Source organism: Pteropus alecto, unplaced genomic scaffold (genome assembly GCF_000325575.1).
Source record: "Pteropus alecto unplaced genomic scaffold, ASM32557v1 scaffold8, whole genome shotgun sequence".
Taxonomy (NCBI): Eukaryota; Metazoa; Chordata; class Mammalia; order Chiroptera; family Pteropodidae; genus Pteropus; species Pteropus alecto.
In genome coordinates this window covers 797,021-820,104 of record NW_006494609.1, presented here as the reverse complement: position 1 = coordinate 820,104, position 23,084 = coordinate 797,021, and the positions used below count along the sequence as shown (strand labels likewise).

General features: G+C 39.4%; 1 protein-coding gene across 1 annotated transcript in view; it reads right to left on the bottom strand.

The window, feature by feature from the left end:
* SIPA1L1 (signal induced proliferation associated 1 like 1) overlaps nt 1-23,084 on the bottom strand; it is a 321,807-nt gene that overhangs the window by 21,346 nt on the left and 277,377 nt on the right. Inside the window, exons 15-19 of the mRNA XM_025042110.1 lie at nt 20,540-20,664; nt 18,276-18,338; nt 17,716-17,834; nt 14,228-14,670; nt 1,233-1,472 (exon numbers count right to left, since the gene is read on the bottom strand). Of these exons, the coding sequence (XP_024897878.1) occupies nt 1,233-1,472; nt 14,228-14,670; nt 17,716-17,834; nt 18,276-18,338; nt 20,540-20,664 (990 nt within the window). The remainder of the gene's footprint in view (nt 1-1,232; nt 1,473-14,227; nt 14,671-17,715; nt 17,835-18,275; nt 18,339-20,539; nt 20,665-23,084) is intronic.

Sequence of the window (23,084 nt, the reverse complement as noted above, 5' to 3'; positions counted from 1 at the left end):
AAGAGATGGTAGGAACTAAATCAGTAAGGTTGAATGAAGGGCACAGTGGGCTCTGAAGGATGTATGTCAATGGAGAAATATTATAGGAGAGAAAAGGAGAATTCTGTTCAATTTTATTACAATCTACTCAGATAAATATTTGCTAAAGAAACAAATCCAATTTGAAACACAAAATAAAAAGCCTGATGGAAAAAAATCATTCTTTTACAGGAAACTGTTAGCTCTACCAATCCAAAATTAGCAACAGAAGTATTCATAAAAAAACCACAGGGTATGAATCGCAAATGCAATTTTCGTATAGACAAAAACAAAATAATTGAATGAATCATTTATTTTTTTTTCTGTACTACTTTATAAAAAGGTCCTTTCTAGTCAGGGGCAGTCACTTTCTAACATTCCCTCTCGTGCCTCCTGGCCTGGTCAAGAATCACATGGGAAGGCTGTGATCGATATTACCAAAGGGACAAGTGTGGTCTTTACACGAAGGGGCCCATTATTCTGAAGTTTGTTCTTCAGACATACAGTAACCTCCCCTTATCCGAGGGTTAGCTTTCTGCAGTTTCAGTTACCCCCAGTCAACCATGATCCAAAAGTATTAAATGAAAGATTCCAGAAATAGTAATTCATACACTTTAAATTATGTTCCATTCTGAGCTGAGTGATGAAATCTTGCACTGTCCCCCGCCGCAAGACATCAATCACCTTTTTGTCCAGCACATCCATGTTGTAAATACTATCCACCTGTTAGTCACTTAGCAGCCAAGTCAGTTACCAGATCGGTTATCAGAGAAAAACCACATTCACAGAACTCTGATTACAATTATCCTATTTTATTATTATTGCTGTTACTCTCTTACTGTGCCTGATTTATGAATTAAACATTATCACAGTATAGGTAAAAACTTCGTGTATGTAGGGCTCAGGATCCTCCGGTTTCGGGCATCCCCTGGGGGTTACGGAATGTATGCCCCATGGATAAGGGGGGACTGCTTTACTCTTTCCTGGGAGATCAAATATTCTCAGATCTGAATGTATTACAATACATTTTATTTAAGGAATGAGGGGGAGAAGTACTTTAAGACAAGTTTTACTTAGGAAAAAAAAATCTCTCTACCAAACCAACCCTTCACCACCAGCCCTGCCTCCTTGTCTGTAGTAAATGCCCCAAACTCTTCTAGTCTCTGCCATGTTAAAAGCAAACCACCCAGTAAGAGAAGCGAAAGAATTCTTACTTTCTTGTGTCCATGAACCCCACGGAGTTTATGGTTCCTTCGGGTTTTTTCCATCCAATCAGGTACTTGCTAGTAGCGCCCTGGCGCGGGTAGAAAGTCCTAGGACCAGATGAAGAGGATGAGGAAGAAGAGAAGGAAGGTGCGAGCTGCGAGGAGGTGGCAGGATGAAGCTCTTCTTTAGGTGAACTTCTGGCACTGGTGAAGACAACTGGGCTGGCAGAGTGACGAGAGCTCATGGTACTGAGGGGAGGCAGGACAAAGAGAAAATGACCCAAGTGTGCATGTGTGCATCCAGGGTCCATATGTCAGCTATAAAAGTGTCATCCAGAATAGGGGTTGTGGCTGGGTTAAAGAACAATGAATATTTCATAAAGTATTAATGGGGAAGGCCAGCTGGCCTTCCTTGCTTTCTCACTATAATTTAAATGTCCGTTGTCAAAGTGAAAGATGGTCACTGGGGCTGAGTATGCATTTTAAGTTAAAAAGTAAAAATAGTGAAGACGGTCAGGGATGCTTGAAACACGCTGGCACCACTGAGGTTTGTTATAGTGAAGTCTAGAAGAAGCGAGTGATAGGAAAGTCTGCGGTAAAAGGTCCAGCCGTCTCTTTCTTGCCTTCTTTAGAACTAAAGGTCATGGTGACGCTCGCCAGGCCCAAGCCGAGAAGAGAGGAGACTGGATCTGACAGTTTTCCACACACTCACATCCAAGGCCAAAGTGACACACTGAGGCCTTCTTCCCAAAGACATCTGGCATTAATATTAGCTCTGTAAAAATATGTTCATCAGAGTTACTTATCTTATACTATACACAAAAAACAACTCAAAATGGATTAAAGACATGAATATAAGATCTGAAACTGTAAAACCCCTAGATGAAAACATAGGGGGAAATCAAGCTTCTTGATTTCAGCCTCGGCAATGATTTTTTGGGGATTTGACACCAAAAATAAAGACAACAAAAGCAAAAAAAAAGTTGGACTATATCTATTTAAAAAGCTTCTTACAGCAAAGAATACCGTTAACAACAACAAAAAAGGCAATCTACAAAATAAGAGAAAACATCTATCTGATAAAAGGTCAATATCCAAAAAATAAAATTTTTATGCGCACGCACGCACGCGCACACACACACACACACACACAGAATTCAAACTCAATAGAAGAAATAAACAAACCAATTAAAAAATGGGCCGAGGATCTGAATAGACATTTTTCCAAAAGAAGGCATACAGATGGCCAACTGGTATATGAAAAAGTGTTTAACTTCACTAATCATCAGGGAAATGCAAATCAAAACCACAAGATCATCATCTCACACTTGTGAGCATGGCTATATCAAAAAGACAAGAAATAACAAGTGTGGGCAAGGATGGGGAGAAAAGAGAATCCTTATGTATTGTTGGTGGGATTGTAAATTGGGGCAACCACTATGGAACACAGTATGAAGGTTCCTCAAAAAATAAAATATAGAACTATGATCCAGCAATTCCACTTCTGGATATTTATCTGAAGAAAACAAAAATACTATCTCAAAGATATCTGTGTCCCCATGTTCACTGCAGCATTATATGCAATAGCCAAGACATGGAAGCAGCCTAAGTGTCCATCAATGATAAAGAAAATGTGGTATTATGTACACACGCACATGTATATACATAAACACACAATGGAATATTATTCATCCAAAAAAGAAAACGCTGCCTTTTGCAATAACATGAATGGACCTTGAGGGCATTATGCAAGTCAGACAGAGAAAGACAAATATTGTCTCACTTATATGTATAAACTAAAAAAAACCCCAAACTCACAGAAACAGAACAGATTGGTGGTTGTCAGAGGTGAGGGGTGGGTGAAATGGGTGAAGGTGGTCAAAAGGTACAAACTCTGGTTCTAAGATAAAGAAGTCCTCAGGATATAAGGCACAGCATGGTGACTAAAAAAGCTGTTTATCATCAATGTATTTTAAACTTTGGTTAAAGATTACAAAACTAAAGTCTCTAGGACTTAAGGAAAAGGCTACTCATTACACTTTTAAAATTCAGAGAGGCAGAATTTTCAAGATTAGGGATGAGAGTTTAAGTTGACCACAAACCTGGAGTGCCTTTAATTTTAAGATTTTCCTACTTCCTCCCCAGAGATTGCACAGGATCTAAGTTCACACTACGTGAGCCCTAATGAGTTCTACAGCTTAGGCTGAGACCAAAGACAGCTGATTCTCACTATGATAGACTTTGTTACTGAAGGTTTAGTTAATAGCATGTAGTCTCGAATCATTCGTCAATAGCACTTCCATTTGTCCGAAACTAATGGTCCTAATCTGATCTGAATAACATATAGATTTTAGTTAATAACATATTAATATTGATTCCTTAGCTATGACAAATGTACTATAGTAGTGTAAGATGATGACAACAGATGAAACCGGGTGAGGGGTCTATGGGAACTCTCTGTACTACCTATGCAACTTTTCTGCAAATCAAAAACTATTCTAAAATAAAAAACTAAAAAATAATAATAAAATAAAAAACTAAGAAAATATCCAAAACAAACAAAAACACTAAAAACCCCAAATCCTAATGGTCCCGAGATAATGCATACAGGTGAAAATAAATTTTAAACCCCACTGCAAACTTTACTTAAAATCTAATTCCAGCTAGATTATATATTTAAATGTACATCTAAAAATTCTGGACAATAACATGGAAAAACATTTTAATGATAGAAGCAGAGGTTCTTTAATAGGATCATAAAGGAAAGGATTGAATCCTGTTAAAAGAAGTATTTGTCCAAAGACAAAGAGCAGGAGGATACATGTAAAGTAGATATCCAACAATGGGTTCCTATCCAGTATATATAACTAATTCCTAAAAAATCAACAAGATAGACAACCCAATAGAAGAATGGGCAGAGATCTGAAAAGGAATTTCACAAAAGAGGATATCAAAAAGACCAACAAACATTGGTGCTCAACATAGTTATTGAGAAAATGCAAATTGAAGCCACAAAGAGAGACCACTACACACCTACCAGAATGAATAAAGTTATAAAGACTTGCAATATCAAGTGCCACAAAGGATATGAAGCAACTAGAACTCGTATACATGGCTGGCGGGAGTGTGACCTGTTACAACCACTTTGGCAAATTGGTACGCAGTCTCTGCTAAAGTTTAATGGATATATATTCTATCCCTCTCTTAGGTATACACCCGAAAGAAATTCATATATATTGTGTACCAAAGGACACGAACGAGAATCTGTAATATCCCCAAACTCAAAACACTCGAAATGTTCATCAACAAGAGAACGGACAAATAAATTGTGATGTGTTCTCACAATGTAAATAAACTGCAGCACTGAAAATAAACTACTGCCACCTATGACACATGGACAAATCTCACCAACATAATGTTGACTTAAAGACACCAAACACAGAATAATACATATGGTATAACTCTATTTATATAAAGCCCCAAAATAGGTACCACGAGTGTAGGATTTTAGGATTTAGTGTTACCTTAGGGAGGAGGTAGGAGTGCCTGGGCATGTGGGAAGGAGGGTGTCTGGATGTTGGCAATGTTCCAGTTCTTGATCTGGGTAGTGATTATTACATGGGTGTGTTTACACTGTGAAAATTCATCTCGATGTACACTCATGATCTGTGCCTTTTCTCAATGTGCTGTACTTTACTGAAAACACACCCACAAATGTAAAGCAAAAGATGATCTGAAAGGAGATCTTATCAGTCCATGAGGCTCTGCGACAGACTGGAGCTGAGCGAGGTACGGGGAGAGGAACAGGACTCAGCACAGGTGATCTAGAAGTTTTTCCACACTAAATGGGCCTTAGTACTTCAGACCAAACGTAATCATCTCCTTTAGTTTTGTAACTAAGGAAGAAGAATTGGGCTCACATTTTACAAAAAAGAGAGAATAATAATAAATGACTAGTCACACTCTAATCTCTCTAACATTTTTTTCCCCCAAATATTTTTCTAGCTAGAGAGGAAGGGAAAAATCTCTGAGGGCAACATAAATTGAAAAGCAATGCAACCTCATTTCGTTTTTACCTCTTGATAACAAATATCCCATTTGTTTGCTTTAAAAATTAATGAAAAAAGAGAATGCAAAACTCTTCCATAAGTGCCCTATATTAAATCAGTAAGAACAAAATAATAGTAGGAGAAAGGAGCACCAAATCAAGAAAAAAAAAAGGGGAAGCAGAGAAAGACTTTATATAAAGACAGAGGCAGACAGTAACATCAGAGACCCAGGTTATCAGTGACATGAATGACATGCATTAAACACAGGCAGCATCGACAGAGAGAAGCTTCTAAAACTTGAAGAGTGTAACCTTCGAGATAGTATAAAACGATATGGAAGGCTCGTGGCTTGCAGATTTTGCAGATTTTGTTCATCTGACTGTACCTACCCCATATACATTTTATAACACACATGATGATATCTCAAGCCTCAATTGTGGTTAGTGTCTGAAGCAGATTTCAATAAAGTGAAATGCAATGAATCAAGGTCTAATGTACACACCTCTCGGCTTGGATAATCATGTGCTTGCTTTACCTGCCTTAATTAGTATCTACAATTGAGTGCAAGTGTGTCTGAATTACTAGAAGTGGTTCTCACCTTTTAAATATATGTTAAAATACAGACTGCAGGGCCCCACCAAGGATTCTGATTCAATAAGCTGGGTGGGATGGAGGGACGTGAGAATTTGCACTGAGGCATTCCCAGCTGATGCTGTGGTCTCACTCATACTGAAAACCACCGTACCAGAGGTATATTCGAATTGCCCATATTTTATCTTTCTCAGCAACAAGTGTCTTGATGTGATAACAATGGCATTCAAAACCCTGGGGCTTTCAAAGCCTAAATGTTCAGAATAGAAAGAATTAGCGGTGAGAACAGAAAGTAGACTGCATAGTCTGCTAATTACATATTCTTCCTCCATGTTTTACAAAACAGGCATAATGGTTTTAGCCATAATGTACATACTGCATAAAAGGGAAGTTATAGAAAAGGCTTTGAGATGTCAAAGGAGAGAGCAATATATACAGTATATGTAGTTTTGGGAGCTCTTTCCTTCCTGTCTGAATTTAATTACAAATATTTCTCTGAGAAGCATTTAAGTTCTTGTACTAGATTACAAGCTCTTTGAAGGTAGGGCTCTACCTTTGTATATCTAACAATGCCAGAATACAGCAGACTCCCAATGAATATTTTTTGAACGAAGGGTTTCACTTTAGCGTTTATGTAGCATACAGTATCTTTAACTTCTTTATGTTGTTTATATTCTGTCTCCCTGTTTAAATACAAGCTCCATGAGGGGTGAAATTTTTGTCTGTTTTGTTCGCTACTATATTCTCCATGCCTAGAACGAGTCCTGGACCTTTGTAGGCATGGAATATTTGATGAAAGAAACTTTCAAATAACTGATAAATTAGCCATCCATTTCAAATGTAAGGAGGGGTTATGGATGAAGCGAATGTATTATACTGTATTTAAAACTGGATGTTGCTTTATTTTTATTGCAAGAAATTAAATCTACAAATTACATTTCTGTTATAAGTGTATTTTTAAAAGGATAATTGCTTAAATAAGACCATGGAACGTGATCATTAGTTTCGTCTGTGAACATGATGGCTGACACGAGCTCCCAGCAAACTTCTGTTCATAGTCCCGCTTAACTGATTAGATTTGGGAGCAAAGGTAGAAGCATAAACAAATAATTTATTAACGTACATAACACAATAGTAAGGTGAGCACTTTAGTATATACTTGGCTTCTAATTCAGCAGGCACATGAGGGTCACCTGGGAGCTTTTAAAACACACATTCTTGGGCTCTAATCCCAGAGATTTTAATGTAATAGACCTGGAGAGGTACCTGGGTTGTGTATTTTGGCAAAATCTCCACCAAGTATGCACACCAATTGAGAACTACTGCTTGAATCCACTGAATTATTCATATTGTTATGACTTTGTCAAAACCCATATTGCCAAGATTAAGAATTAGGTGACGTCACTGGAGTAGTGTTTCTCTAGACACGGACTGTGGCCACCTGCAGGTGTTGATGTAAATGAAGATTCTTTGGACATATCAGATTTTCTAGAGCCCCAGAAATCTGCATTGTAATGAACTCCCAAAGGACTCTGATGTCCCTAGGGTTTAAGTACTATGGCATGCACCCCTCAGCAATTTCCATTCTAAAATGGGTCATCTCCTCCTTCCTTTGTGGCCCCATCCCTGGCCTAGCCGTGGGTGGGGCTCCTTGAAGCTGACCAACCTTGCTGGCTTCATACCACCTACAGAAGTGTTTACCCACACACTTCCACGAGAATCTCTGCAGTTGCTTTAATTACAAAACAACTAAAATGAAATTGTCAGCTTCATACTCACAAAGGGGAGTATGTGCTGGGCTGTTTCATTCTCCTAGAGATTTCATGTTAATTCAGTATGCTGCAATTCAGTTCTACCCAGGGCAAATTAGGCCCCTCTACAGGAACTGTGTAAGAAGATAATGAGCCAATAATATGAAACAAAAAGAGAACAGCAATAGACATGTTACAAATTGACAACTACAATAGTTGCTACTTTTCTCATTATATCAAAAGTGAGTTGAACTATGAGTATGGACAAACTGGAACCACTAAGAATTTAGTGAGGGTGTTCCTGGATTCCTCAGGAAGAGACCACTAGCTTTATTCTTTATATAAGCAATAGGGTATTTCCTCTTTCCTAAAAATGACCAACCTTTTATTTGTGTGGTCATTCCAGGAGATGAATTTTGAAAAGGAAGAGAGGGTACATACACATGACATCATATAAAAAGAGGAGAAGTGGCAATGGGGTAACTGAGAATCTGGGACAGTCTGCATCTGTCCAAACTTTTCGTCCTGACCTGATGAAACCATGAACCAAATGTGCTGCAGCCTGGCTATGTCACATTCCCAGTTGTGGGAAAACTTTACAGGTTAGGACTCTAGATGACCAATCTGCAGAAAGGGAGCTCATTGCAGCAGGGCCACTTACAGAGGAGGAGCTACACCTGCCTGTGGATCTTGCAAAGGGATGAACTACACAAGAGGGGCCAGCCTGAATGTTATGAATCTGAGCCCCGAGTGCCAAAGCGATGGGGGTCTGGGATCTGTTCTGCATTGTCACTGAGACCTCCTCCTGTGGAAAACATCTGCCAGCCACTCTGTGCGGCTAGCCGTAAGCTGCCGAAGGAAACATTTGGAGTCATCTACTGTTCAAGAATGACATGGAAGGACAGATTTTAGACAGGCTGGGTCTGCTAAAGATGACATTTTCAGGAAGAGTGGCAATTAGTCACCTGTCAAATGGCTGTAGCAAAGGCTGGATGGTGGCCTAACACCATAGAGGAGGGGAGACGACAAGTTTTCCTGTGATCTCTTGTGAAAAAAATAACCCTTTGGGTGACAGATAGTGTGGAGGATAATGACTGAGGAGGACTGTGTCCTCCCACTGTGTTCAGCACGAGCCAGTTCTGTCTGATCGAGGGCTCTACAATTCAGGAGGGGACCTTCAGAAGGCTCTAATTCTAAAGGATTGGAAGAAGGTAAAAATTAGGAATGATTAAGCTGGCAAAGGGGATATCTAAGTGACTGAAGTAAAAAAAAAAACTGTTCATCCACAATAGAAAGATATTGAATAAGTACAGGAGCACATTAATAGATAAAGCGTGGGGAAAAATGAGGCTGGGCATATGCAGCAGAAGAGGCCTGGGGGTCACTGCGGATCGCAGGCTGAGTACATCTGCAACGCTGAGCTACTTAACAGGATGCTAGCAAGATGACTATGAATGTTATCATTTTATTAGGCAGAGCTGAGAAGAGTCTCAAGTCCAGGTTTCACATCTAAAAAGAATTTAAAACAGCAAAAAAAAAAAAAAAAAAAAATTGAGAGGCAAAAATATGATTACAGTATCAATCACATAAAGATAGAGGAGTTCAGGGAGATACACGTTTGTTGAGGAAAGAGTAGCTAGATATCTGCATTAAGGTTGGTGATGCGGAACTTAAAAAAAGAAATGACAGAAAACATTCTGTCTTCAACAACATTTACAGTTTGTAATACACTCGATAGCCATTTTTATTCTCAACAAACACACACAAAAACACCATTTAATTAACTGACCAGGTGTTATTAGATTATAGATTAGGGACAAGTTTGGTGAAATGGCATGACTGCCCAAAGGCCACCCGGCTGGTCAATAGTAGAACTGAGACTTGGACCCGAATCTCAGGATCCAAATCTATTTTCCCTATTTTTCTCTCTCAACTTGCTTGGAAGTGGAGGACTGTTACAGTTTCTTTTTTAAAAATTGTTTTCAAGTGGCCTCTTGTTGATATCTATACATTTTATAATTTTAGACTTCAAAAATCTTATTCATGTTTAGAGAAGATTCAGCTAAAAAAAAGAACCCATTTATTCTCTCTTAATTATATATTTAAGCTGCAGCTAGAGGAATTTCAAATAGGTGGCTATGGGACAAAGTTATGAACAGGTCTTAAGTTGTGGCATCTCTCTTTTTGAGATTATTTCCCTCACCTTGCCTCCCCTTTTAAGCAATTGGATAAATTCTCGTCTTGGTAGGATGGTTTAACTATGACAAGGAATGGACTCTGTCCTTTCAGAATCCCTTTGCTCTTATGATTTAATGGCATCTGGAGAATCTGGGCTTTCCATATCAACTGAATAAGTGGATTAGTTGCATCAAAGAACAAAGTAATAATAAATGTTGGTGAGCTCTGTATCAAGCAATTTGACATTTTGGCCTGACAGAGGTCTCATTTGCTCAATGTTCACTTGAAATTTCAACCACGGTGGTTCTGTTTTTCAGTCTTTGAGGTTGGCTGGACATCACAAAAGTTCTGAATAAAATAATCACCCACTCCCATAAGCTGGACAATCACCTGGAGTTCCGCTGTAGAAAAGCAAAACAGAACCCTGAATGTTCGCTGCGTGCGACACCACAGAGCAGAAGTCATCAATTCAAATGATCCAGAAATGTATGGCAGGTCGAGCCCACCACATGTTGAGAAGGACTTGGGCTTGTCATTTTAGAGCCTACGCTTTCAAATTCTGAAATAGCCCATAGCCTTTAGAAAAATAATATTCTCACCTTAAGACAAAAATATAGATGAGAGGCAATTAATTGTTAGCAATTAAAAAAATTTCGGGAAAAAACAAGAGAAATGCTAAAGGTAAAGACAATGGAATAATTTCTAAACAAAGAACGAAGGCAAAGGCATAATTTTCACATACATAGAATGACAAAAAGGGCAGAGAATAAAATTTAACCACCCCAGCTCTAACACACGCAGAGGCACAGATACTTCAGTGCGCTAGAGCAGCCCAAGGCATGCCTTCGTGTTCATGTAAACGAAATATAAGAAGCCCTTCTTTACCTCTCCTCTCAAGAAGCATACAGCTTTTCTGGCGTGAATAGTTACCTTATTAGGTCAACCAGAAAAAGCACATTCATGAAATTGAACTGTACTGACAACTGTGGGCAGGCATTTCTCCTGGTCTTTAATTAACCCCTGTAGTGAATATCATACACTAACCAACCTATATCCAGATTTGATTGATATCTGCATATAAGCTTTATGACATCCCTCCTCGTTATATTTTGCAGATTAAAAAAGTCTTATATAGCAATGACTTTATTAAAAATTCATGCTGTACAAGGATTTCATGTATATATTCTCATACATACACCTATACATAAAAGCACTACAGCTCTGTGCAAATATTGATACTCCTATACAAAAACCTTTGACATGTAATAGTAGTTTGTTTTCTAGAGGAGTTAGGAGTTGAAGATCTATGCTATTTTTAAAAAGGTTTGTTAGAGACTCTGAATCATCATGCAAAAAGTGGGAACATTAAGGAAGAAGTTATTCCTATTTGTTCATCAAAATATATTGAGCAACTATCTCCTATGCTCAGGTGGCACACACTATGCAAAGGTGCTGAGATGACATACCAGGTGAGAAATCCTCTTGAACTGGATGGCAGTAAAGATGTATAAGTGATCACAGAAGTGGGTACAGGGCTCGGAAGGGCCTACTCCCCAGAGAAGGAAGGCAGTAGAAGGGCTGGCTAATGAGGGTGTACAGGCCAGGTCAGGATGTTGCAGAAGACATGTGTATGTGCAAGTATGAGGCGGGGTTCTTAGCTTTACACTGTATTCTCTTAAATCTAGTTCTAACATTGGCAACATCATTGGGTACCAGGACTAGAGAGCACCGCACAAACTGGCATTGTCTCCTGCCAAGGTCAGAACTCTTAAGAAACAAAATGAACCCAGCTTCTGAGAGTATATTAAAATCAGAATTATCTTCACCTCTCCTATGCTCACCATGATCCTTTTTTTTGAGTGATTCATTTTAAGACTGGAAAGTAAAACAGCCATTACAAAAACTAAAATAAAATCTCTCCCTAACTTTCCAAGCTTCAAAGAACACACACACACACACACACACACACACACACACACACACACACACACACACTCATTCATTCATTCTAGGGAGCAACACTTTAGAGTAATTAATAGACTTTTTAATTATAGAAAGTTATCAGTGTATATGGCTTCTTTAAATGACATTCGAATATAACAACTCTATGTAATTACCAACCTACATTAATGCAGTTCTCATGGGGTGCCACACACACACACAAAAAACCTGCACAATCATCAACAGGGAGCCCGGAGGACAGAGGGTGTAGGAACACAGCCCAGGCAGAAATACACAGTGGAACTTAATCACTGTAATTTAGATTTTGTCACCAAGTCCCAGGTATAAGCTCTTGTATGCACTGTCAAGAGATCGCCACATTAATTGCTGTTCCTGTCTTCTGAGGACACAAACACTCTAATTTGCAGTGATTTTAGTTTCTAGCAATGCGCACTTGGTGGCTAAGTCTCCCTTTCCTCTAGAATAGGAAGGTTGCTAAAGCTCTGATTATCCAGCTCACTCTGCCAAGATCAAAAGACTGAAGTCACAAAGCATCCCCATTTACCGGAGTCAAGAAACAAATGTGACTCAACTTACCAGTGGGTGGGAAGCCCTGCCACTCTCCCTGAAAGGCCACATTCTTCTCTTCTCTAGTAAGTTTGACTTTCAACAGAAGAGTTATTTCTACATGATGATTTAAATAATTTCTGCATGGTCAGTTTGAAGCAGAAAATTTGGATGATCCTTTGAGGTCTTCAGGCAGCTCATCAGCACATTCTGATAGTGCAATCCCAGGTGCCTACTTTTCAGTGGGGACTTTGTAGATCCCCCGGGATTTGTCAGATCTGTTAGATGGCATGGCTGATGTTTCGTGCTTTGGCTTCAGAGGACCAGCTCTTTTCGACCTTACTCCATGGTGATGCCATTCTAGACAAGACCTCTATAACTATAACTGACTTTCTTCTACCATCAAATTAGGCCAGAGAAATATCCCCAGATAAAAACATCATTCTTAAAACAAAGAACGGAAAACCAAAGAAACAAGAGAAACCACAGAGAAACTACTTTGAATTCCAAAATGTTCTAAGTCAATGCATGGGCTATAGTTAATAGAACAATGGGGTGTGCCTAAAACAGCAAGTGTCATGATTAAGTGTCATGTGATTCTATATTTGTATTATATTATTATGATATTTGATGCCCAGTTTTCTGTTTTACTTTTCCAACCACTCCCTTAGCCCACCTGATCACAAACGTTCTATTTCCAGAATTGTAGAAAGGTCCCTGGATGCCCAGTACTCAAAAATACTGAGTCTACTTTGTCAATTTCCTTTTCGCTTGGGGGCATGTAGTTTCCGGACCTATCGCAATAATTTCTTTTACTGCAACGGGAGTGGTAAATCAAGGCATAAAATGCTTCATTTCATAGGGCCAACCTGTTCTTTTAAAAGATGAGGAGCTCAAGAATCTTATCAGTAACAATACAGAGGCAATGAGAGAACTGAATATTTAACTGGTCAAGTTAAACCAATCCAAATTAAATGGAGGATGTCCTCTATCACGAAGGTTATCTGGGGTTTACTGACAGGTTTTGTGCCCAGCTTCCCATTAGAAAAGTAAAACTAAATTCAGCTTCTCTGTTATTTTTCTTTGGGGCATAATAATAAAATAGGCTCAGAGGACAGCAAGGTTAGATGCCATCATACAAGCTGATCAATGATTGACAACAAAAAGTAAAAGGAGAAACTACCACAGAGAACAACAGGCCCCAAAAGACAGTGATGGAGTGTTTCCTTCAAAAGGAAGAATCTTGTCATACTTTGGGTTTTAGGTTCAAATCCAAAAAAGGAAATAAAACATAGTATTTATTCTGCCTTTCCAAGGATACAGGAGAATGTGTGCTTTTCTATTTTGAAAGGTAGATGACATGTCTAATTTTAGCTACCCTTTTCTGTTGGACACCCCCCACCCTCCACACATCACCGTCAGGAGCCGATTATTGAAAAAAAAATTACCATGCAAACACTGGGTGATGTTCTCTGATACAGAGGCAGTGTAAAGGATGCATTCAGCATTGTAAATGATGCCATGTTAGCCTGAGCAAACACCCCTTCCTTCTAAAAATATGGTCAAGTCTTCTTATGTCTTCAAAAGACCGTTCCATTCTACTTTCTCTATCACTAGCTGAAAGCCAAAATTACAAAATTCTTCTAATTCTGGTATGCAGTTAGGAAATATTTACGAAATTAAATATAACTTTACAAAGTCTAAAATCTTTGTAAATTTTTCTCATATTTAAAATAATGCATTAGGATTAGAGGAAAAAAGTATTTTGGTGGCAAATAAGAAGCATTACATATATAAAAATAAAATAACTGTCACTGCATGAAAACCCCCTTTCTTATACGCTATTGAGCAAAATACAGTTGGATGAGGCTGGAAACTCAATTTAGGGCTGGGCTGGCGGGGGAGAAGCAGAAGGAAGGGTGGTTACCTTGTGTGGGAAGCAGCATCGTTTATACTGAAAGTGCTGTTCTCCCGTGTCAGAGGGTTGGACCCGGCCTGGCTCTTGCTGTGGATATCCAAGCTCAGGGAAGATTCTGTTTTCCGGTCCATGCCGTGGCTCTCTGTGTCCAAAGTCCGATCGACCATGGAGATCACTTCACTGGAACTATGCCACAGGGGTGCCACTTTCTCCTTGCCTGGCCCCGAGCGAGGAGACGACGTGGCAGCCCCCAGAGAGGCCGTGCTGCCGTGGCTGGGGCCATAGGAGGTGGTGTCAATGCCACTGTCAGCAGAGGTGCCTTGCAGATAGTTGTAGCTGTTGAGTTCGGATTCTGTGCGGTCCCCGTCGTACCACTTCTCGTCACTGTGGGCACTCGATGCGTTGCTGGAGAGGGTATTGCTGCTGGAGTGGCTCGAGTAGTGGCTATCAGACTGCAAGGGAAGCAGGTTGTACTCAGTACAGGTTCTGCTCCTTGAACGTCAGGAAAAACACATGGCAGAATGGCCCTCTGGCTTGTGTCTAGTCATGGGGTTCGTTCTCATGGCACAAAAATCCTGACGATGACAAACCAAAGAAAGATGGGAGGTGCCTGGAAAAACTCATTCAGAAGTGTCCATGGCAGAGAACACTGGAAACTTTTTTATTTTAGAATCCATTTTCATTATTTGACTTATGCTAAAGTATCAATACTATTACAACAATTTTAATCAGAAAAAAATCTAAACTGTCATTAGGCTCTAATACCTTAATCAAAAAATAGAAAGAAAAGACTTCCAAAGGGCTTATAATTAGAAAAGCCCTATTTTGCTCAGAGTAAGTAGAAAGCAGAAGATAAGGCTTATTCCTAAAGAGATCCCCATTTTTGTCCCCAATTAGCATCTATTTAGGAGACAGCTTTCTAAAGAGTGCTTAAAGGTATAATTTATATAGAGGTGCCAAGTCATTTCAATGGGGGTAAAATAGTCTTTTCAACAATCAGTACTGGGACAACTGGATATCCACATGCAAAAAAGAATGAAGTTGGATCCTTACCACGTAGAAAAATAAACTCAAAAAGATCAAAGACCTAAATGTAAGAGCTAAAATTATTAAACTCTTAGAGAAAACATAAGTATACATCTTCACGATTATGGATTATGCAATGGTTTCTTAGGACATCAAAAGCACATACACAAAACGAAAAAAGTAGATAAATTGGACTTCATCGAAATTAAAAAATGGGCAAAGGATTTTAAATGGCCATTTCTCCAAAGAAGATAAACAAATGGTCAACAAGCCCATGAAAAGAGACTCAATATCTTCAGTCACAAAGGAAATGCAAATCAAAACCAAATGAGACAGCATTTCGCACACACGCTAAGATGGCTATAATCAAAAGGACAGATAATGATAGTTAGCATTGTTGGTGGGAATGTAAAATGGGGCAGGCTGCTGTGGGAAAAGTTATAATTCCATTTTCAGTATCTACTCAAGAGAAATGAAAACATATGTTCACATAAAAACTTCCACATTAATGTTTATAGCAGCATTATTCATAATGGCCCCAAAACAGAAACAACGCAAATGTCCATGAACTGATAAATGAATAAAGAAAAGTGGTACATTTATGCAATGGAATATTATTCGGTCATAAAAAAATGAAGTACTAATACATGCTATGACATGGATAAGTGAAAGAAGCCAGACACAAAAGGCCACATGTTATATGATTCCATTCATATGAAAAGTCCCAAATGTACACATTGATAGAAACAGAAAGTAGATTAGTGGTTGCGAAGAGCTTGGAGAGGCAGGAAGAGGCAGGGTGATTGCCTGAGGATAGAGGGTTTTTTTTGAGGGGTGATAAAAATGTTCTAGAGTTAGATCCTAGTGCTGGTTGCACAATTCTGTGAATATAGTAAAACCACAAAATTGTATACTTTAAATGAAGTGAATGTTATAGTATGTGAATCATATCTCAATTAATAAACTATGAACAGAACCTTTTCTATACAGTGGCTTACTTAGGACATTTTACAGTTTGCCAAAGAAATAAGATTTCAAAAGATTTCTGAATAATAATTTAAATTAGATAAAGGCAGAAAGTCCAGACACTTGGTGGAGTTTAAGAGAAAAGAGGAGGAACTCTGTGTGTGTGGGCAGGGGGGTGGGGCGGGGAGCGGGCGGTGAGGGTAGGGGCAAGAGGAGGACACTTAAGTTTCACCTCAAAGTGAAACATAAAGATCTCTTCTCCTTAAACAAGAACCAATTCCAGTTACTTTACTGGTGCTATCTCTAGTTTTTCTCAGCAACTTTCACATTATAAGGTCTTTGCTTATTTTTAATGTTTGTAGGGCAGAACTTCCTTAGCCTGTGCCACAGAACTTGGTAGCCCCCAGCCACATGTGGCTACTGAGCACTTTCAATGCAGCTAATCCGAACTGAGAAGTGCTGAGAGAGTCAAGTACACAACAGATTTCTACAGAAATATTACGGGAACCGCATTTGTCACTTTTAATTTTCTAGTGGCCAAGTTTTAAAAAGTAAAAAGAGACAGGTGAAAATAATTTTAAGAATATATTTTCTCTAATCCAATCTATTCGAAATGTTATTTTACCACGTAATCAATACAAAAATTGTTAATGAAGGAAGGGAAACGACTGGGGCGATCTATCCCTTCCAGGCAGAAGAGTGACGACATCACATTTGCCCGGTAAACCTCTCTCCACGCAGCCTGTGTGTGTGTGTGTGTGTGGGTGGGGCTCACGCATGCATGGGCACGTGTTCTCTCTCGCTGTTTTTAGCTTCTATATTCATTTCATTAGAGCAAAACTTACAAGAGCACTCTCACTGAAAGTTCTCTGAGCATCTTATACATTAGTGAATATAAAATACAAAGTTTCCTCATCCAGTATTTCCTTATCCTATAGAACGATGAAAATATAAATACACATTCCAGTGAATAGACAGACCAAAGAAATCAGCTGCATTTAAAGAGGGAGGAAAGATAACCTCCATTCCTGGTTCTGCCTGTAGGTGATAAGGACTTGTGTATGTCTACGGTGACAGGACAAACATGTGTGTAGCTATGGAAGATAAGAGAAGCAGCAGGGGGAGTTGTCGGGAAGCTGTGCGTCCACCTGACTGATGCTCCAACCACATCTCATGCTTGCAACTGTGTAAGCAAATGAAATCCATTTCTAACACATTTCTATTCCTAATGTTATAGGACTGTTTGTGATTGGATGACACTGCCTTCTATCCAGATCAGTGGAGGTGGCAGGTGTGTATCAAAGAGGAATTTCCATTTATTTCAAAGCAACCTTAGGGCCCTTGGCAGCAGAAATTCCAGGGCCATGCCAGCAAATACCAGTGCCTCCTGCCTCCTGCCAGGATGACTTCCACCACGTGGAAGAGAGAGCAGAGCAGATCTGCACATTGTAAGGAAGGTACATTGCTAGGAATCTATCATTTTTATTATTTTACGGTTAACTTACATGCCCTTGTTTGTTCGGAGACAAATGAACCACTGGATCCTGCCGCATTAACCTCCCACTGGGGCTCTCTCGGAAAGCTGGCAGCACCTTTGATACTGCTGGGAGATGACACGTTGGCTCTGGAATACAGCACAGGACATTATGGCGCAGGCACTAAACAGATCCAAGCACATGTTGACAAATGAAAACAGCTTGCCACTGCATCTCTTAGTTCACTGACCAGCAAACTCTGAATTTCAGCAATAAGCTCGTTGAGAGTTTGCGAAATAGACAGCATGTCAGAAACTAAGTAGCTGATGGGTAAAGCTTGCAGCTGGTGACCATGTGTCATGTCATACACATTAGCATAAGCAAGTACCACCAAACCAAAGGCCATGAACAAGGAAGGCAACGAAGTTAGGAATTAACTTTTGGTTTGGGAGGAAAGACTAGAAGATATGGATTAAACTTATGAAATTCATTTATTGCAAAGTGTGGCTAACCTCGCTTGGTCTACATTACCTAGACAGGCATGGATGCAATCACATGTTACTTACCATGACACTTTGGAAATATTTTACCTGTATATTCATGCTGCCCGAGGAAAAAAGAATTGAAATCCTGAGGTCCTCTATAACTGTAAGCTAAGCACAACAGAAAAGACACATAGCAACTAGTTTACTTAAGCAATTGCTTCCTTTTGGACTCCAAGCTGGTGTTCATGACAGGGTTCCAAAGGTGAAAGGTGAGCGATTTTGCTTCTCTAACACTCCTAGAACTAACAGCAACAATTCTGGACTTCTGCAACACTATTCCTAACACGTAAAGGATGGGGCAACATACTCTCAACCATTTCCAAAAGCAGAGAGGCAGAAAAAAGGAACATCCACCGAGATGTGTGAGCCAACTAAGCAAGCTAGACTCCTCACCTTCACTGGGGAACCAGCTGCTAACACACTGATGTACCAAACACAGGTCCTGGTAACAAATAAGAATCTCCACAACATTTTCAATAAGTGACCTGAACATCATTAGAGAATTTTGTTCTTACAAATTGGGTATATAAAGATCAGACTTTTACACACTAAATATAGTGCACTGAGTTATGAGAATATACAATTTTTCTTTTCAATTTCTCCCTAGCATGGTTTACACCAACGAGGTGCCAGATTCCTTCTGATGTGCCAATTAGAAAAGGCTGAATTAGTCTTCTAGGATGCTGGAATGTAAAAAATTAATAATATTAATAATATTCTACTATTTGAAGAATTTTAGATAAAGAAAGGCCACTGGTTGGTTAAAAAAAAAAAAAGGCTTCTCTGGCAGGCTCTAGGGGTATCTTACTAAAAGAATGAATGAATGCGTTGAAAGGATTTATCAATATTAATTTCGGAGTCTTATCTATTAAAAGTGGGATGCCACTAAACTAAAGGGGATACAAGAAAAAAGACTAGAGAGAGGTTTATGCGAAAGAATAAATATGAGTCTAGGAGGCACCTTATAATTACCCTTTCTAGTCCCAAATACCTTTTCATTCCCCATATGACTTCACATGAGTAGGAAGTGTGATACTGAACTCTGCACAAAGGGCTTGCTGGCAGCTTTGTTCAAAGCCTGCACTAGAAGCCAAAAAAAGCTGCTGAAGTTATGCTGAAGAAGGGATCCTTTGCACATGTGTGGTTACCATCTCAACAGTATCAAAACATATGGGATTAAAAACATTCTGTCAAGAGCAGAACAGCAGATCAGAATATACTCAGGTTTTCTGTGTTAGGGTGGGTGGGATGAGAGTGGGGAATGACAGATGGCTTCAATAACAAGGCACATCTCACTGAAGTTACTGGAACAAAGCCTATCTTCAGAACCTAGGAATTACATTTCTCTTTCTCACCTGCTGTCTTAGCTTAATACATCTCCATTCTCTTCTATGTTCACGGTTAGTACATTTACATGGCAGAGTCATTAAAAGAGAAGCCAAACGCATTTGCAGAGAAGATAAAAAGATGGGCCTTTGTCTTAAAAAGTTTATCTTTTTCAGACCGGAAATTTACTTCTTTTTTTCCCACAAGGATGTGTAATGCTACCAAAGATAAGATAAAGGAAAAAACGCCTAACAGTCTAGATTCAAAACCCTGATGTATCAAATGTGTTGATACTAAATCCCTGATGCTACCATGTTGAAACTTAATCTTGTTTCACGGCAAAACTTTAAGGTATCGACCTATAGTGTCACTGTAGAAAACTGCATATATAGAAAGAAAGGGCTATGTGCCAGAAATCCAAATGAAGGCTCTCTAATGCAAATCTGCCCCATCCAGCTGTTTTATCTTGTTAAGGCATGTCCTTAGCTGACAGCTTAATAGCAGAGTAGGGGCGAGAAAAGCATATAAGGAAGGAAAGAGATCCTAACCAAGCTACATGTGTGACTAAACAATAATTGTATCTCTTTCCCACTTTGTACATCTTTTTTTTTTTTTTTTAAACTAGACAATAAATACCAATAAATTTCAAAGGGCACTTAGAAGAGGCAAAAATGAACAGATAAACAAGATGGCAGGAGATACTTAGGACACATACTTTGTAGTCTGGCATCTTAATCTCGGTCCTGAAAATAATTCCTATGTCCTAATTTTAAATTTAGGGTCACTTAGGATTCCTTGACTTTTCTCTCGGGTCTTAGTTGTTGCTTTCACCGATATAAAATCTAACCGAGACTTAATTCTCATTCACATTTATTAACCAAGCTGTATTATATAACAGAATGCTTTGATAACATCATCAAGAGGTGGACAAAGTCACCTTGGTGTAAAAACAACTTGCTTCTTGTAGAAATTTAGTTACTTACCCATCTGGTCGGCAATGCTATCCTCACTTCTTTGCCAGCTGGGTGTGGATTTTCCGCTGCCAACAATATCGGACTGGGTGTTTTGCCTGTCCATGGAGGCTGGGGATCTGCGGCTTACTCCGAACCTGTGGTGATTTCCCCAAACAAGGGCAAAGACGCCATCAGAAACCTCGCCCAGAGGGGAAGCCAGTCCTGGGTGTAGTGAACTAAACTCTAATGACAGGTACTACTAGTTTCGCTTACGTGTCTGTACCTGTGTACTCATCCTTGTGAATGTGGACCGGGTGCTTGAACTGTGTGTCTTACGATCAAAATACTCTGTTCAGAAAGGTATGTAGGCTAAGTATGTAAACAGGAAACAAGGCCAGGAAACATTAGGACCGAGCTAACCTAAGATATAGAGTAAGAAACCAGAATCTTCTAGTCCGTGTGTATCCGAGCTCAGACTGTCTCTCACAGCCAAAGGAAACATTTCATTGTCTTAATGTTCCATGTGTATCTTCTGATTGGTACATACGAGGGGTTTCTCTTGGTAATCTGCTAAACCACTAAGTTATTCATTCTTGGAATAAGTATTTTCTGAGCACTTGCTCTAAGGTCTGAAAGACACAGATTGCTATCACGTACATTACATAGGGACCACTTTCAACATGTATACATTTGAAATTGCTTTCGGGAAGGGCAATTTAGAAGTAGGTAATCTGGCAAAGATAAAGGCAAATATGTATTGCTGGAAAGAATATTTAGCTATTTAATGCATCAGTTTTATTTTTCCCTGTGTAGAATAATAATATATGTTTAATTAAAGCATGTGCCTTCATTAGCAGTACCGGCAGAATAAATCCTGACTGAGTCCAGAAAAAAAAAGGGCCAGAGTATAAAATTCAAATGTTCATGTAGAAATTTACAAATCTGTATATGGTTACTAATGAATTTATAAGTAATCTATACAATAAAAGACTAAACAGGTGGATGCATAAATTGATGGATGCATATGAAAGATGCCTTATTTGCTACAAACTGATAAATACGTGTGGGATATTAGAAAGAGCAGATTAGGGAGAGGAAGACAAGGTTCAAGTTCTGGTTCCCCCACCCCAAGTCACCAAGTTTGTAAAATGGCACTTCCATTGCATGAATCTAGGTAGAAAACTCTATAGGAAAGCAGTTGCAAAGCAGGGAAGTCTATAATATATTTCAGTAAAATCACACTGCAACACCTCCCTAGTTGCTTTTGCACAAAGGACAATTGTTTATAATTGACCTTTGCCATTTTCTCCCTAAGTAGGCTCCTTGTTTAGTTTAGAACAGTGAATATCCTCGAACTGAATTCTAATTTTGCTTTTACTTTTTGGTAGCAGTGCAAACTAAAGACAACTTTTGAAACCTCTGAATCTAAAGCTGAACAATTTTCTGGCGCTCTCGTTTAAAATAAATAATAAAATGAGGCTGTCTTTAAATTCTGCCTTGAAAACTCCCTCGCCCAATGGAGTTTCCATTTCGGTTCTCACATACAGCCCTCATTTACTGCGTGCCAGGGCACCAGGGGCCCTAAGATCCTGTCCCTGAGGAGCTCAGACAAAACCTGTTCTAACTTTACATTGTGCCTCTTTTTGAAGAGCTTAATTGTGCCTTTGTCTGGAGGAACACTTAACAGTTTAAGAGTCACAGTTCAGACTGAAGGAGTTTTTAAGTATCCATTTGGCTGACAGTTGAAACACATTTCATGACCGAGAACTCTGCCTCAGGGGCCAGTCCACTGCTTTCCGGAGCAGGCTGATGGCTTTGAAATATCTCCCTCATAATGGGTGAGAAACTTCTTCGCCATAACCGCCATTTACTGGTCTCAGTTGCCCTCACAGACAAGTTTAATCCCTCGTCTAACAGTGCTGGAAGAAGGCTATGGTGGCCTCCCCTCCCCCACGATTCTCATCTTCAGGTTGTATGACCTCAGTTATGTCTCTCACACCACGATCTCTAAACTCTCCTCCTTTACCCAGGCTGTCGCCCACTCTGGACGTGCCCTGCCTCGTCAACATTCCTCAAAGTGTGTGGCCCAAAAGTAAATCTCCAAGGACGGCAGATTAGACCCTATATCTTTTCAATAATGTTTCTTTATAATTACCTTTCATTCCCATCGAACTTATGCAGGTGCCTTTTTGTCGCTCATTCAAGTGGAGCAGGCATGGTTAACCACCCTATTAAATTGCACCTCTCAACTAATTTGGACAGTCTCAGTATCTTCTCACCAGGGAGTGGGCAGGCACACAAACCCATGCAGACACTGAGCCCACTGGGCTGGAAAGAGGACTGCAAAGGAGCAGATTACATCTATGGACAATGACTGTGTACTGACCTATTGTTATGATCTCACGCTTTTAAGTTTTGTAAAATTTAACATTAATAAGTTCGCAGCAGACTACATACATTTCTGCTTTACTGTCAACTTGTACATATCTACCTGCTTCTACTGGGTTAAGTTGTGGAGTAGAGATAACTTTTTCCCCTTGGTAAGGGTAACTTTAAGATCAAACCTGGCCCATAA